This window comes from Puma concolor, chromosome E3 (assembly GCF_028749965.1).
Source record: "Puma concolor isolate L17-30 chromosome E3, mPumCon1.1.hap2, whole genome shotgun sequence".
NCBI lineage: Eukaryota > Metazoa > Chordata > Mammalia > Carnivora > Felidae > Puma > Puma concolor.
In genome coordinates, this window is record NC_141682.1 from 5,887,978 (window position 1) to 5,901,952 (window position 13,975).

At 51.1% G+C, this 13,975-nt stretch overlaps 1 protein-coding gene across 2 annotated transcripts in view; it reads left to right on the forward strand.

Annotated features, from left to right (window-relative positions):
- Positions 1-13,534, forward strand: part of LMTK2 (lemur tail kinase 2) — an 82,075-nt gene extending 68,541 nt beyond the window's left edge. For both annotated transcript variants that reach the window (XM_086691956.1, XM_086691957.1), the window contains exons 11-14: positions 1,570-4,552; positions 8,058-8,196; positions 8,452-8,694; positions 9,695-13,534. In XM_086691956.1, coding sequence (XP_086548082.1) covers positions 1,570-4,552; positions 8,058-8,196; positions 8,452-8,694; positions 9,695-9,723 — 3,394 coding nt within the window. In that variant the 3' untranslated portion in view covers positions 9,724-13,534. The remainder of the gene's footprint in view (positions 1-1,569; positions 4,553-8,057; positions 8,197-8,451; positions 8,695-9,694) is intronic.
- The last annotated feature ends 441 nt before the right edge of the window (positions 13,535-13,975 follow it).

The window sequence follows — 13,975 nt, forward strand, 5'->3', positions numbered from 1 at the left end:
GATTTATTTATTTTTGAGAGAGACAGAGACAGAATGTGAGTGGGTTAGGGGCAGAGAGAGAGGGAGGCACGGAATCCGAAGCAGGCTCCAGGCTCCGAGCTGTCAGCACAGAGCCCGACGTGGGGCTTGAACTCACGAGCTGTGAGATCATGACCTGAGCCAAAGTCGGACGCTCAACCGACTGAGCCACCCAGGTGCCCCACAACTGATTTTAGAATTAACATATATTTTAAAAATGTAATGTTAGTTTTGGAAAAAGTGTACAACAGGCAGGAGTTTATGTATTCTGTGCAATAAGAAAAAATGTGAAGTCTGAACCAATTAGAAAAGTCAACATTAGGGAGTTTCCTATTGTGGAATTGTTTTAAAATGAAGCTATTTGTGGGCGCCTGGGTGGCTCAGTCAGTTGGTTGAGCATCCAACTTCAGCTCAGGTCATGATCTCACACGTGAGTTTGAGCTCCACGTCAGGCTCTGTGCTGCCAGCTCAGAGCCTGGAGCCTGGTTTGGATTCTGTGTCTCCCTCTCTCTCTGCCTCTCCCCCGTTCATGCTCTGTCCCTCTCAAAAATAAATATACTTAAAAAAAAAAATTACGTTATTTTTGTAAGTGATACCTAATATGTGAGAAAAGAGCATAGGAAGGGTAATATTTAAATTGGCGGCAGAAGCTAATTTGCATAGTGCATATTGACATTTGCAAAACAAATTTACTTCTTACGAGTCTTCAGACCAGTTCTTACTCCGTTTCCATTCAGGATCACGTTCACCTCTTTCTAAGCCTCTGTCTACACCACTGCCTGCCCAGTAGGCACTGCCCGTGAAGCGAGGCAACCCCATGCACTGAGGCAGTGCTCAGCTCCCACACCGCTCTGAACTGTCTCACCTGGAATAACTTGACACATACTGCCTACAGTCAACACTTTGAAGTTGCCTTTGTCTTCCCTTTTGTTCGTGGCTATGTCGTGGGAGGTTGGCTCTATTCAGCCAACCCTTCGAAGACCCAGCTCCCCCTTGCTCTCTTCTTTGGACTTCATTTTCTACTGTTTCCCTCCGCTTTCAGCCCCTTTTATGATCTAAGGAGACCATGTGCTACGTAAGATTGTAGTGTTACTTTTCAGTGGGGGGAGGAGTTAGAGATTAGTCACTACCGCATTTGTCTCTGAGAATTCTTACAAAATAAAACGAGTCAATCTAAACAACGTAAGACAAGTGCATTCTTTACTACGTAGACCACCTGTGGCGATTTTTTAAAGAGGAGATCATGTTAAAACTGTTTCTAAATTCAGGGGATAAGTCACTGGGTAGACACCAGAAGGAAAATGACAAACACTGATACTGGGACGTGTCCCGGGAACACACAAAATTAGTAGGCCCAACGCTTATGTTTCTTCATTTCCTCTTGTGCCACAGTGTATTTCACCGTGAACCGAGATCCTTCACGTGGCTGACAGTGATTATAGCATAGAAACTTTTGAGGTGCGAGTTGGCTTGGGAGTCCTCGTGAAGTCCTTTCTTGTTTTAAAGCAGTTTTACCATCATTCCATTAATCACCTCTGAATCGTTGCCCAGGTATGAAGTTTTGCAGTTCTGCTGGCTGTCCCCGGACAAGAGACCAGCGGCCGAGGACGTGCACAGGTTGCTCACCTACCTGCGGATGCAAAGCCAAAGGGACTCAGAAGTCGACTTTGAGCAGCAGTGGAATGCTCTTAAACCGAATACAAACAGCAGAGACACTTCAAGTAATGCGGCATTCCCAATCCTCGACCACTTCGCCAGGGACCGGCTGGGTCGTGAGGTGGAGGAAGTCCTCACCGTGACCGAGACCAGCCAGGGCCTGAGCTTTGAGTATGTCTGGGAGGCAGCCAAGCACGACCACTTTGACGAGCGCGGTCGGGGCCCCCCGGACGAAGCCTTGTCCTACACGAGCATCTTCTTTCCAGTTGAAGTTTTTGAGAGTTCACTTTCAGACCCCGGGCCGGGGAAACAAGATGACAGTGGCCAGGATGTGCCCCGTGGGGCCCCCGGAGTGGTCCCTGTGTTTGATGCCCACAACCTTTCTGTTGGAAGCGACTATTACATCCAGTTGGAAGAAAAAGGCGGCAGCAACTTGGAGCTTGATTACCCACCCGCACTGCTCACAACTGAAATGGATAACCCGGAAAGGATACACGAGGAGGCGCCCCAACTCCTGACACTCCGGAACCTTGAATTAGAGGAGTCCAGTACAGATGAGGATTTCTTCCAAAGCGGCGCAGACCCCAAAGATTCCAACGTACCCGAGGACGTGCAGGTCCCCAGGGGCCCTGAAAGCCCTTTCAACAGTATATTTAGTGATCTTGACAAATCAGAGGATCTGCCCAGTCACCAAAAGATATTTGACTTGATGGAACTAAATGGAGTTCAAACCGACTTGAAGCCGACCGCTTTCGGTTCAAGTCCGGACAACTCCAGAGAGTCCGTTGTAACGTGCCACTCTGAGAAAGATAAGCCCCGTAAGCTTTTTGACGGCGAGCCTCTTTGCTTATCAGAAACCCTCATGCACCAAGATAATTTTGATCCACTGAACGTTCAAGAGCTGTCAGCAAACTTTTTGTTTCTTCAAGAGAAAAACCTACTAAAAGACTCACTGTCTGACAAAGAACATCTAAATGATCTTCAAACAGAACTTAAAAACGCTGGCTTCACCGAAACGATATTAGAAACTCCACATAGGAACTCTTTAGGTACTGAAGTGAAGTTTGCCGAGAACAAACCAGGCTTTCCTTTGCTGCAGGAAAGCCTCAGCGCCAAGGGTCAGGATGCAGGTGTCGTGTTCAAGGACAGCACTTTGAACACCTCGTTACAGTCTTCCCCAGAAGCGCGGGTACCTCCTACCTCGCTGGAGACAGAAGGAACATCTCCCCGCTTACTTCCAGATACGTCCCCGAAGCAGGGAGAACCCACATGCTCGGATGCCCGTAGCCACGAAGACGGTCTCTGCCAAGAAACGAATCCGGACCCTGTGACCATCACGGTAGAAACTCCCGCAGCGGCTGCCAGAGCACACGGTGTTGGTGACCAGTCCTGGGACCTGACCCGCCAAAGCGAAGAGGCCTTGACACTGACCAAAAGTGACCCGGTTCTTACTGATGACATTTTTGCCAATGAGGTGAGTATAGGAAGCAGTGTTCCAGAATTGAGACAGAACTTCCCAAATCAGCCGCTCTCAGAAGACCGACATGCTGACCGTGCGCTGGAGAAAAGCTCGGAAGGTGCGGACGCTCTGAGTGAGCTGCATTGTAAAGCGGCTGCCAAGGAGGGGGGCCTGGTGTCCGCCCTGTCCTCAGACTCGACCAGTCAAGACAGCCTCCTAGAAGACAGCTTGTCAACACCCATTCCGACTTCGGAACAGTCCGTGGAGACCCCGGACTCTCTGGATTCGGTGGATGTCCGTGACGTTTTATTGGGATCCTTAGGCTCTCACACTCCTCAGAAACTCGTGCCCCCCGATAAGCCTGCAGACAGTGGCTACGAGACGGAGAACCTGGAGTCCCCTGAATGGACCCTGCACCCCGCCCCCGACGGCGCCTCGGCCGCGGAGGCGGCCACGGCGGGCGACGGCAGCCGTGGCACCCTGCCCCCCAACCCGGTCATCGTCATCTCAGACGCAGCCGACGGCCACAGGGGTACGGAAGTGGCCTCGCAGACTTTCGCGCCTGGCTCTCAGAGCTCGTACCGAGACTCCGCCTACTTCTCAGATAATGACTCTGAGCCTGACAAGAAGTCCGAGGGCGTCCCGGGACCCTTGGCCTCGGCCTTGGTGGTGGTAACGGACCAGCCGCTGCCTGAGCCGGTCGTGCCGGAGCAGAGTCCTGGCGCCAAGGACAGTTGCCTGGAAACCAGCCACGGCCAGCCAGACCGAAGCTGTCTCCCCGCTTTGCACAGTTCCGGTCACCCGGTGTCCAGAGACACTTCGGAACCGGCACCACCTGACGTTTCCAAACAGACGCCGCCTCCCGAAGACGAGGCCGGCAGTCCCTTGAGTTTGGGGAACTCCGAGCTGAGCAGCAGCGATGACTTCGAGGCACCAGAGGAGCGCGCCTGCACGCTCGCTTCCACCGGAACCAACACCAACGAGCTCCTTGCCTTTGCGAGTTCCACCCTGTGCCCCAGCAGCGCGGCGGACGTGACGGCGGAGAAGTCGTCGTGCGGCCACTCCGAGGGCCCCAAGCTGAAGGAGCCGGACGTCGAAGGGAAGTACCTGGGGAAACTTGGAGTGTCGGGCATGTTGGACCTCTCCGAGGACGGCATGGATGCCGACGAGGAGGATGAAAACAGCGACGACTCGGACGAAGACCTGCGGGCGTTTCACCTGCACAGCCTGAGCTCCGAGTCGGAGGACGAGACCGAGCACCCGGTGCCCGTGATCCTCAGCAACGAGGACGGGAGGCATCTGCGCAGCCTGTTGAAACCTGCGGCCTCTGTCGCCATCGACCAGCTGCCGGACGACTGGAAGAAAGAAAAGAAGGCGGTGACGTTTTTTGATGATGTCACAGTCTATCTGTTTGACCAGGTATCTGTTAACCTCCACACGTTGTCGTCTCGGGAAATTCCAGAACATGTTAGGAAATCGAGTGCGCTTTGTTTTCCTGATGGCCGCTTTGAGGCCGCAGAGTGTGTTAGGATTCCCCAAAGATGGGAATTGGGGGTTGGTTACGGTTCCCAAGAATATGCAGAGGTGTAGGTGGGACGGGGAAGTCCTGTCGAGTTAAGGGAAGGAGACCCGGATGCCCTTTCTGGGTCTGCCGGCAGAGGCCTGCTGAAGTTGGCTGCGCTTTACACACCGCATTTCCGTAACCCAGCAGTTGGCAGTGGTGGTCAGCACGCAGGTGCAAGCCGGAACAGTCTGTGGCTCACAGGTAGCCCCGGAGTTGCCGGCCACCGGCGGTCCCTATGGATCGGGACCAGGGAGCGGCAGCGGCCGAATCCGTGGCCCTCCAGGCCTCCCGTGCCTGCTGGGCCCTGCTCCACGAGCTCAGACTTCAGCCTCTTTTAAAATGGAGGGTGGAAGGTTTTCTTGTATCTGTCACTGATTTCTAGTCTGATTCTGTTATGGTCAGAGAGCGTGTCTGATATGGTTTCAGTTCCTTTAAACTTAAAAAGGTTTGTTTCGGAGCCAGGCGACGGTCTGTCTTGGTGAACGTTCCACGTGTACTTGAAAGAACGTGCCTGAATGTCCGTTGGATCTGGATGGTGGGCGGTGTTCAGTTCTTCTGCACTGGTGCTGAGGTACTGATTTTTCTGCGTGCTGGTAGTTCCGTCCGTGGCCGGATAGAAGAGAGAGAGGTGTTGAAGTCTCCGACTGCAATTCTGGATTTGTCTCTCTCGGTTTGTTAGTCTGTGCTTCCTCTGTTTTGCAGCTCTGTTGTTAGCCGCATGCACGTTTAAGACCATTAGATCTTGTTGTTGAGATGATCTTTTACCGTGACAGAATGTCCTTTTTTATTCCCTTGTCTGATATTCATGTAACCGCTCCAGCTTTCTTTTGATCGGCATTTGCATGAGATCTCTTTCTTCAACCTTCTCCTTTCAGTCTACGTGTATCATTATGTTTGACGTTAGTTTCTTGTGAGTAGCAAATCAGTTTTTAAATCTCTTCTGAAAAATCCTGTCTTCTAATTGATGGTTTTAGGCCACTTACATTTAATAAAATTAGTCTTGTTTGGATTTTGGCATACCATTTTCTTCGTTTCTGTTTGTTTTTACTTGGTCGTTCTTCCCATCTTTGTGGTAATTTAGGCCTTTTTTAATATTACCTTTTAATTTATCATTGCATTTTTTTTTACTACGTATCTTAGGTTTTGTCATGGTTTGGGGGATTAAAATATACATACTTGTCACGATCTACTTAGAGTCAGTACTGTACCGTTTCCAGTGGAAAGCAGAAAACTTACTACTGCTGTCTGGTATATTATTCCACGCACTTACTCTGAAAGCCCCGTCAGATGGTGCTCTGCCTGATCAGTGTTTCCAGCAATCAAACACATTTTAAGAAACTCAGGAGGGGCGCCTGGGTGGCTTGGTCGGTTAAGCGTCCGACTTCAGCTCAGGTCATGATCTCACGGTCCGTGAGTTCGAGCCCCGTGTCGGGCTCTGTGCTGACAGCTCAGAGCCTGCAGCCTGCTTAGGATTCTGTGTCTCCCTCTCTCTCTCTGCCCCTCCCCTGTTCATGCTCTGTCTCTTTCTGTCTCAAAAATAAATAAATGTTAAAAAAAATTTAAAAAAAAACAACAACTCAGGAGGTGACAAATTGGGTTCTGTTTATCCATGCGGGCTCTACTGTTCCTCTCTTTTCATTTTTGATGTTCCACGATCCTTCTGGTATCATTTCCCTTCCGTTTGAAGAAGTTTGGCTTTTTTTTTTTTTTTTTTAATCAAATCTACTGACAACAAATTACCTTAGTTTCCCTCACTCCTTAAAGATATTTTCTCTGAATCCGCACTTCAGAGTTGACAGCTCTCTTCTCTCAGTATTATTATGTCTGTTTGCTGTCAGGACTTTTTTCTTTGCAAAATTTACTTTTCCTCTTAGCAGTTTGATCGTGAGTGTGGATTTCTTTGCGTTTACCCCGTTTCAAATTTGCTGAGCATCTTGAATCTGTCGTTTTATGTCTTTCACCAAATTCAAGAAGTTTTCAGCCATTATGTCCCCAAATGCTTTCTTTCGCCGCACTCCGGGTCCCCTCCTCTGGTGCTCCGGGATCAGACTTTTGTGTGTCTGTGGCCCGTTGGCTTTTTCTCCCGTGTCTGTTTTCATCATTGTTCAGACTGAATCATTTCTGTTGATCTCCTTCAAATTCAGTCATTCTTTGTCATCTTGTTACTGAGTCCATCCAGTAGATTTTTTTAAGTTCTAGCTACTGTATTTTTCTGTTTTGAAATTTGCACTTCGTTATTATTTTTATCATCTCTTCTTTTGCCAAGACTATTCTGGGTTGGCATTCATTTCAAGAACGTTTGCTCTTGCTCGTAGGAACATTTTCACAATAGTCTTTAAGGTAATCCCAGCATCTGTGTCATCATGGCATTGGCAGCCGTGAACTGAGGTTTTCCTGATTCTTTGTATGCAGAGTGATTTTTTGACCGATTCTTTAGTGTGTTTATGATTCTGTCCTTGTTTAGATTCTAAGGAGAATGCTGATATTTTTGTCCTAGAAGGCATTGACCCACTGGGGTTCAGGTCTCAAGTTCCAGCCACCCTTCTGTGGGCTGGGGGTCCCCGTTTAAAGCTTTTGCTATACTGTTCAAACCTGTCCTGTGCACGTTCCCCCCACTGGCCAGGGTGGGTCTTGGCCAGTGGTCTGGCCTGCTGTTCAGTTCTCAAAGCTTTGGTGCTGTTGACATTCAGGTCTACCACACGCGGCTCGGAGGTAAGGCAGGTTCTCACAGACTTGATAGGGTTGCTTTTCTGAGCTCCTCCCTGTCCGTGGTGTCCCTGGTACTTTCCGATGTCTTGAACCCCACTTTTCGGTTGCTGCAGCTGAACATCTGGGGCTTTCGTTAGTGCACGACACTGCACACTGGATGCGGCCGTGTGGACAGAGGGGAAGACGAGCAGCAGGGCTTCTGTCTCAGGATCCCAGCTCCCCCAGGGGGAGAGTGAGTCACCCCCCCTCAGAATTCTAGGTGCCTGCCACCCCAGGATTGCTTGGGGCTGGGGAGCAAGAGATGGAGGGGGGCCATCTGGAAGCCCCCTGCCCAGCGTCAGAAGACCTCCCTCCTGCTTCAGAACCAGAACCAAGGGGCTTTTGGAGCTCTCTGTGTCCGCTCCGGTACGCGCCGTTGAAGAGTTCTTCCCCGGCCTGCCTGCCACTGCTTGCTTTCCGGAGGCCTCCGGCAGCCGCTTCACGCTTGCCGCCCGGGTCCCGGAGCTGCTTCGGTGGGTGAACCGGGGCTGTGTTCCGTCGCACCTTCCCCGGGCCCGAGCCCACCCTGTTTGAGGAGGAGCGTTTCGCGGCTGATCAGGGAGGCTCCCGCGAGCCGGCCTCTGCTGACGGGAATTTCTCTTTGGCTTTCAGGAGACCCCGACCAAAGAGCTGGGGCACTGCGGAGGAGATGCCCACGACCCCGAGTTGAGCGGCCGCGGCCCGGCACCGCCTTCGGGTTCTCCCTACCTGAGCAGGTGCATAAATTCCGAAAGCTCGACCGATGAAGAAGGTATTTCCCTTCGTTCGTGGGTTTAAAAAGAAACTAAAAGGTAGTGGGCTGTGAGTGAGGGAGGCTTTTGTGGAGGGTGACGTCACGTACTGCTGTAAAGGACATTGTCAGGACCCCGGGGAGCAGCTCTGCCCCCTGTCGGGCCGAGTCGGTGTTGCTTGGTCTACAGGCACTCTTGTGTGCCTGCCCTCGGCCCTCTGCTCTTTCTAACAGAATCAGAGAAGGAAAACTGGGGTGTATTTTTTTCCCTTTTAGGTGGAGGCTTTGAATGGGATGATGACTTCTCCCCGGACCCTTTTATGGCGAAGACAACAAGTAACCTTCTCAGTTCCAAGCCTTCCCTTCAGACGTCCAAGTACTTCTCGCCGCCTCCGCCGCCCCGGAGCGCAGAGCAGAGCTGGCCTCACACGCCGCCATATTCCCGGTTCTCCATCTCGCCTGCCAACATCGCCAGCTTTTCTCTCACTCACCTTACTGACTCGGACATGGAGCAAGGAGGTGAGAGGAGGGGTGTGTGTCCAGCAGGGCTGGGCGGGCGTCGGCCTGCGAGACCTTCCCCGCGGGACTTGAATGCTTGCTAATTTGGGGCTTTCCTGGTGTTTGCAGAGTAGATTAAAAAAAAAAAAAAATCCCTCAGAAAGCTCTCACAGTTTGAGAGCGTGCTCTCGGGGCTACAGCCCCCACCCGCAGGCCTCTGTCACTCCACAAGCTGAGTGCCACTGGAGGTGTCCCCTCGCTGCCCCGGTTGGGCCGGGTGGCCCAGGGTGACGGCCTGGCTGCAGGTCCCCAAACTTGCCCAGGGTGTCTGCCACCTTCTTTTCTTCTCTTTTCCCCTTTTGGCCACAACCCCGCCTTCCCGCCTCCTTCCCCAGAGGGAAGCCATTCTTCAGAAAGCTTACTCTGTTCAGAACACTTGGCCCAGGATTTTGGGATTGAGCCCAGATGTGCTCTGGTTCTCCCCCGGGAGTATTGACTTTACCATTAAGCCTCGGTCTTGTGCGATAGCAGGGGCCTGGGTGGGAGGTCATGGGCAGGGCCCATTTGCAGTGGTGTTATCTGGACATACGGATCCTTTTTTCCCCATAACTAGATTGGGAGATGAATGTCAACAGGTGCATTTTTTTAGATTTGAAGTTCGAAGTTCGGATAACAGCCACGAACCATGAAGAGCTTGTGTTCGTGTTTGGGCTCTGTTTAATTGTGCCGGTTAGATCACGCCCATTCCCTAGCGATCTGTCAGAGATCAGAGCGATTTTCTCCCACCCTGAGCGTTGACACCGAGCTGCGTGTGAGCGGAGCAGGTGTGTGTGCGAGAGTGTGCGAGGGTCTGGCAGGTGCCGCTGTCACAGGAAGAAAACACACGGCTGGACAGGTGGTGGGTGGCCGCGCTCCCGGCTTCAGTTCCTGTTTCTGTAGCACAGGTCAGATGCCGTCCGGACTGTTTGCATCCAGGACGATCACGGCATAAACCCACCTTTGCTCGTTCTCTCCTAAACAGGAAGCAGCGAAGATGGAGAAAAGGATTAGGTGGATCCCGAGGTGCTCTCGGGTCCCAGGCTGCTCCCCCCGCCGGGCAGCATTCCTGCGCCGCAGCCCAGCAGTGACCTCCCCTCGACGGCGTCCGGCCAGGAGAGAGACTGGGGAGGCCCAGAGGGAGCCGCACTGGCCCCGTGCCCACGGCGGGAAGCCTGGCCAGGGGGGGGCCCTGCGGCCGCTCTCACCCACCAGAAGCGCTCGCGCCCCGGTCATCCTTGGGGAGCGCCGACCCTGCTCCGGTGTGTGGGAACTGTAGGTTCTGGGCTGTTTCCGGTTTCCCGGCGGGGGAGGGGGGGGCGGTGGGTGTTCTCCACGTCCACACCTGCACACCCCTTCTGTGCACGGGGGCCCGGAGGAGCACGATGGGAACGGGCACCAGTGAGCCATATTTATTATTTTTAAAGAAATCACTAATTGCTTTCTGTAATTGCACTGTGGATAAATGTTCTAAGAGTACCTGATATTGTACAGAATCTTAAATTATTCAAGGAAAATAAGGCAGGTCAAGCTGGTGCTATCCACTAGTTTGATTTTTTTCTCTGTTTTATAGTTTGTTTGCTCTGCATGGTACTTGTAAAGCTTAAATATTTTGAGTGTTCTGCTGTCTAGAATTGTTGGAATTGTACATATGGTACTTTTTTGTAAATGATAAATGATTCCGAATGTTAGTGTTTTTTTGTTCTTATAGGAAATATTTTTGATGAGTCCAAAAAGACTGCTTTGTTTTGTTGACCGAATGAAACACACGTTTGTCTCTTTCTATAACGCAGGTTCCTTGTAGCAAGTGAGGCTTCCCTGAGGAGGTGAGGGGTTTGCAGCCCTCCTCGTGGTTCTCCCACCGCCCACCACCCCTGGCTCCCCAGTTTTGTAAACCCTTTCGGTAACACTCGACAGGCGGTTCACCCCAGGGCTCAGCTGCGGGTTAAGGGCTGGGTCTCCTGCCCCCTTCCCTGGGGAGCCGAGTGCCCGCCCCCCGTGTGCGCTCTGCTGTGGCCCCTGCGCCTCTCCTCAAAGCCGGTTCTTCTCCTTATTGTGTGGAACCGCGGGCTGCTGCCGTGGCTTCCGTGTCCTCGTAGACGGTCCAGAGCTCTGAGCAAGAGCTGTCCCTGCAGGGCTCTCGTTGCCGAGGACAGTTTGAGTTCATTGCATTTGTACACGTCAGGTGGTGAGCTTCTAAGTAACCCATAGAGTTGGGTTTCCCCTCAAGAACCACCCCGCTTAGGGCCAGGCTCGGCCGGTCTCTGTCACCAAGGAGGTAACGCTACATCCTGCAGCCGGGAGGAGGGACGAGGGACAGTGGCGGAGCCCGCGCAGCCAGCCCGTCCTCCCGGTTGGGACCCTGGGCGGCCCCGGATGGCCATCACACCCAGGCGTGGCCCTGGGACTCCTCTGCACTGACCCTTCCCTTCCACGTTAAGCACCTCGTTCTCGCCCTCGCCTGGGAAGGGACCGAGTGTATCCAGCGCAGCCCCCCAGCGTTGGCAGGAATCGGGTGTTCGGGATAAAAAGCTGGCCTCACTCTGCGGTCCGTGAGTCCCGCTTTGACACCAGGAAGTTTCCAGGGGCTAGAGGGCCACGTGCTGAGGGAGGCTTGGCGTGCTCGCCACGAAACCGTGTGTATCGGGGGTCTGACTTCGGGGCTGTGGTCCCCACACGCTGGCCCGTCACCCCGAATGTTTTCCGGTGCTGATTCGCTTGCCTGACTCCAGCGTGACACAGGTCCACTGGGCTGTGTGACAGAAGTCCCAGCAGCTCTGGTCCCGGCGTGAGATGCAGTTGTGGGTACTGGCTGGAGTTTACGAAGTAAATTATGACCTTATCAATTCTGGCTCACTCCACTAACTTTGCATACCTAGCAATAACTTTCCCGAGCAAGAACTCAGAATGGAGAGAGAGCCCCCTTTACCCTCCAGGCGGTGTGAGCAGGGAGTGCGGCCAGGAGAGCTGGGCCTGTGATACGCAGACGGGAAACCATCACAGGGCATTAGAAGGTGATTTTGCCAAATTGTCATAACTCTGAATTTCTTGCTATGGAGACTTCCTGAGATTCCTGAGTTTTTACATCTAACTACCAGTCTTTGTGGAGAGAGAAATGAGAGGTGATGATTATACAAGTTTTTTCAAACTCTAAGAAGTTCAGATTTAATGACCGAAATCAAGCAGATCCATAGAATATATAGTCTTCTTATACAATCAGCCCGGGATAAATTTATAGATATTTGGGGGCTGTATCTTTTTCACTATGATTAAGGAGATTTTAACAACCTAATTCCCGTTTTAATTTAGGTCTATATTGCTGTCATGATTAATTGCCAAAAGAAAGCATTTTATACACTGAGTTGGGGGGGTGGGTCTGAGTAGTAAATCTTACTGTGGTGGTTGGTGCATGGCGGGGAAGATTTTATATTTATAATACACATGTGAGTTAACATGTTCTTTTGAAATCTCAAGCAATACACAGGAAACTAATGATGTAGATTAAAAATTTCAGCCCATCTTTGAAGCATCAGCATGTGCTTTGTTGTTCAATTCCCGTTTTTGTTTCTGTTTTTGTTTTTTTGTGTTTTTAACTATGTTGGTTACCAGTAGTGGGTTTTCAGACCAAACTGGTCCTGAGAAGTTATGCAATGAAATAAATCAGTGGAATCCTCTAGATAATATGTTTGAGGTTTATAATGCCTGGTCCACAATGGCATTTCCTGGCCTCTTTTGGAGTCTATCAGGTTTTGGTTAGTGTTACTCTGGTGGAGTTTACATATTTCAAATCCCAGAATAAAAAGAATCTCACCTTCATTTCCTTCCTAGCTAAATGTTCATTTGTGTTAATCCAATGATCCCATTATAAGCCACAAAAAGAAATGTAAAAAAAAAAAAGCGCTCCCCAAATCCTTCTGGAACTTGGACTGTGTGTGTGGGTAAGAAGCCATTTCTCTTCACCGTGAAGGAGCTCCCCGAAGCTGAATTGAAAACAGCATCCGTTCTATTTTTAAACGTACAGGTGATTGTTTCTATAGAAATGGGTTTTATCTTAGAAAAGTCTTCGTATGTCTTGCTGCCGTAAAAACACCTTTCAGAACCTCTCCCTTGTAGTAGTTTTTCTGTAGGGTACTTGGAGGGCTAGTGACTTAACTGCATGTCCGTCCAGAGGGCCCAGGGCCCGAGGCCCGAGGGAGGCAGCCCCCGGCTTTGCCCTACCCAGCCCTCCATCATCTGAAAACTCCGGGAGTGAACCCAAGTGTCGGGCTCCGAATGTTGGGCTCCAGTGACGGGGGCTTCAGAATAGTAGCCTTATGAGAAGGAGCCTTAAAATAAGATTGGGCAACGCAGTTACTTCACATTTCAGTCTCCTGCACAACATTCCTAATAGTAACGGGGTTGGCTCAAGTGTTGGCTGTTAATAAAGAAACTTCTCTCCGGTACCTAAGTTCTGAAACGTGTGGACAGTATTGAATTACCAACAACCTGTTACCGGAACGGCTTGAAAACATGGAGTTGCTCAGGCTCACGCAGGCGCACGCAGACCTTCCTGAGGGGCCGGTGTGTGTATCCACTCTTGAATTCCGGCCGCAGATGAGGACCCCCTTGGGGCAGTCCACCCACGTGGCTTCCCTGTCGGGCTTTAACACAGTTGTAAGAGGTTCACGGCAATATAACCGCTAATGAACTTTCAGTTTAAATTGTGTACATTTTTAAATTGTAAGATTTTTACTGTATATTGATGCATAGTGTGATTCAATAAATTGCTTGTAATTTAAAAACTATTTAATATTCAAAATAAATATAGTTATATATTTATAAACTCTGTTGCTGCGTTTGTTTCGTGTTTTTATCCGCTCTGCAAGGCCCAGGGTGTGTGACCAGGCACCGCCCGCCCTGCCGCAGGCCCTGGGAAACACAGTGCCCCGGTCTCTAGAGATAGTGTGCCCTTTTGCGTGAGAACATGAAGATTCGTGTGCTCACTGGAAAACTGAACTTTGATGCAGTGACTGTGCTGCCTCAAGGTGTATCTGTAATTCCAAGCCTTTGTCCTTCTTGATGAATTTCAGAAGCCTTTTAATTTGAGATACAGCCTCTAATGAGCTGTAAAAGTCAAGAGGCTAATCAGTTCAACGCCAGCCTTTCTATGTCCCGTGGTGGACCTCGGCCTCCTCCATCACCCCGTCCTCGCTCCGCCCCCCTCGCCAGCTGCCCAGAGCCGAGGGACAGCCTCCTACCAAGCAGGCCTGGCCCCAACCCCAGTCAC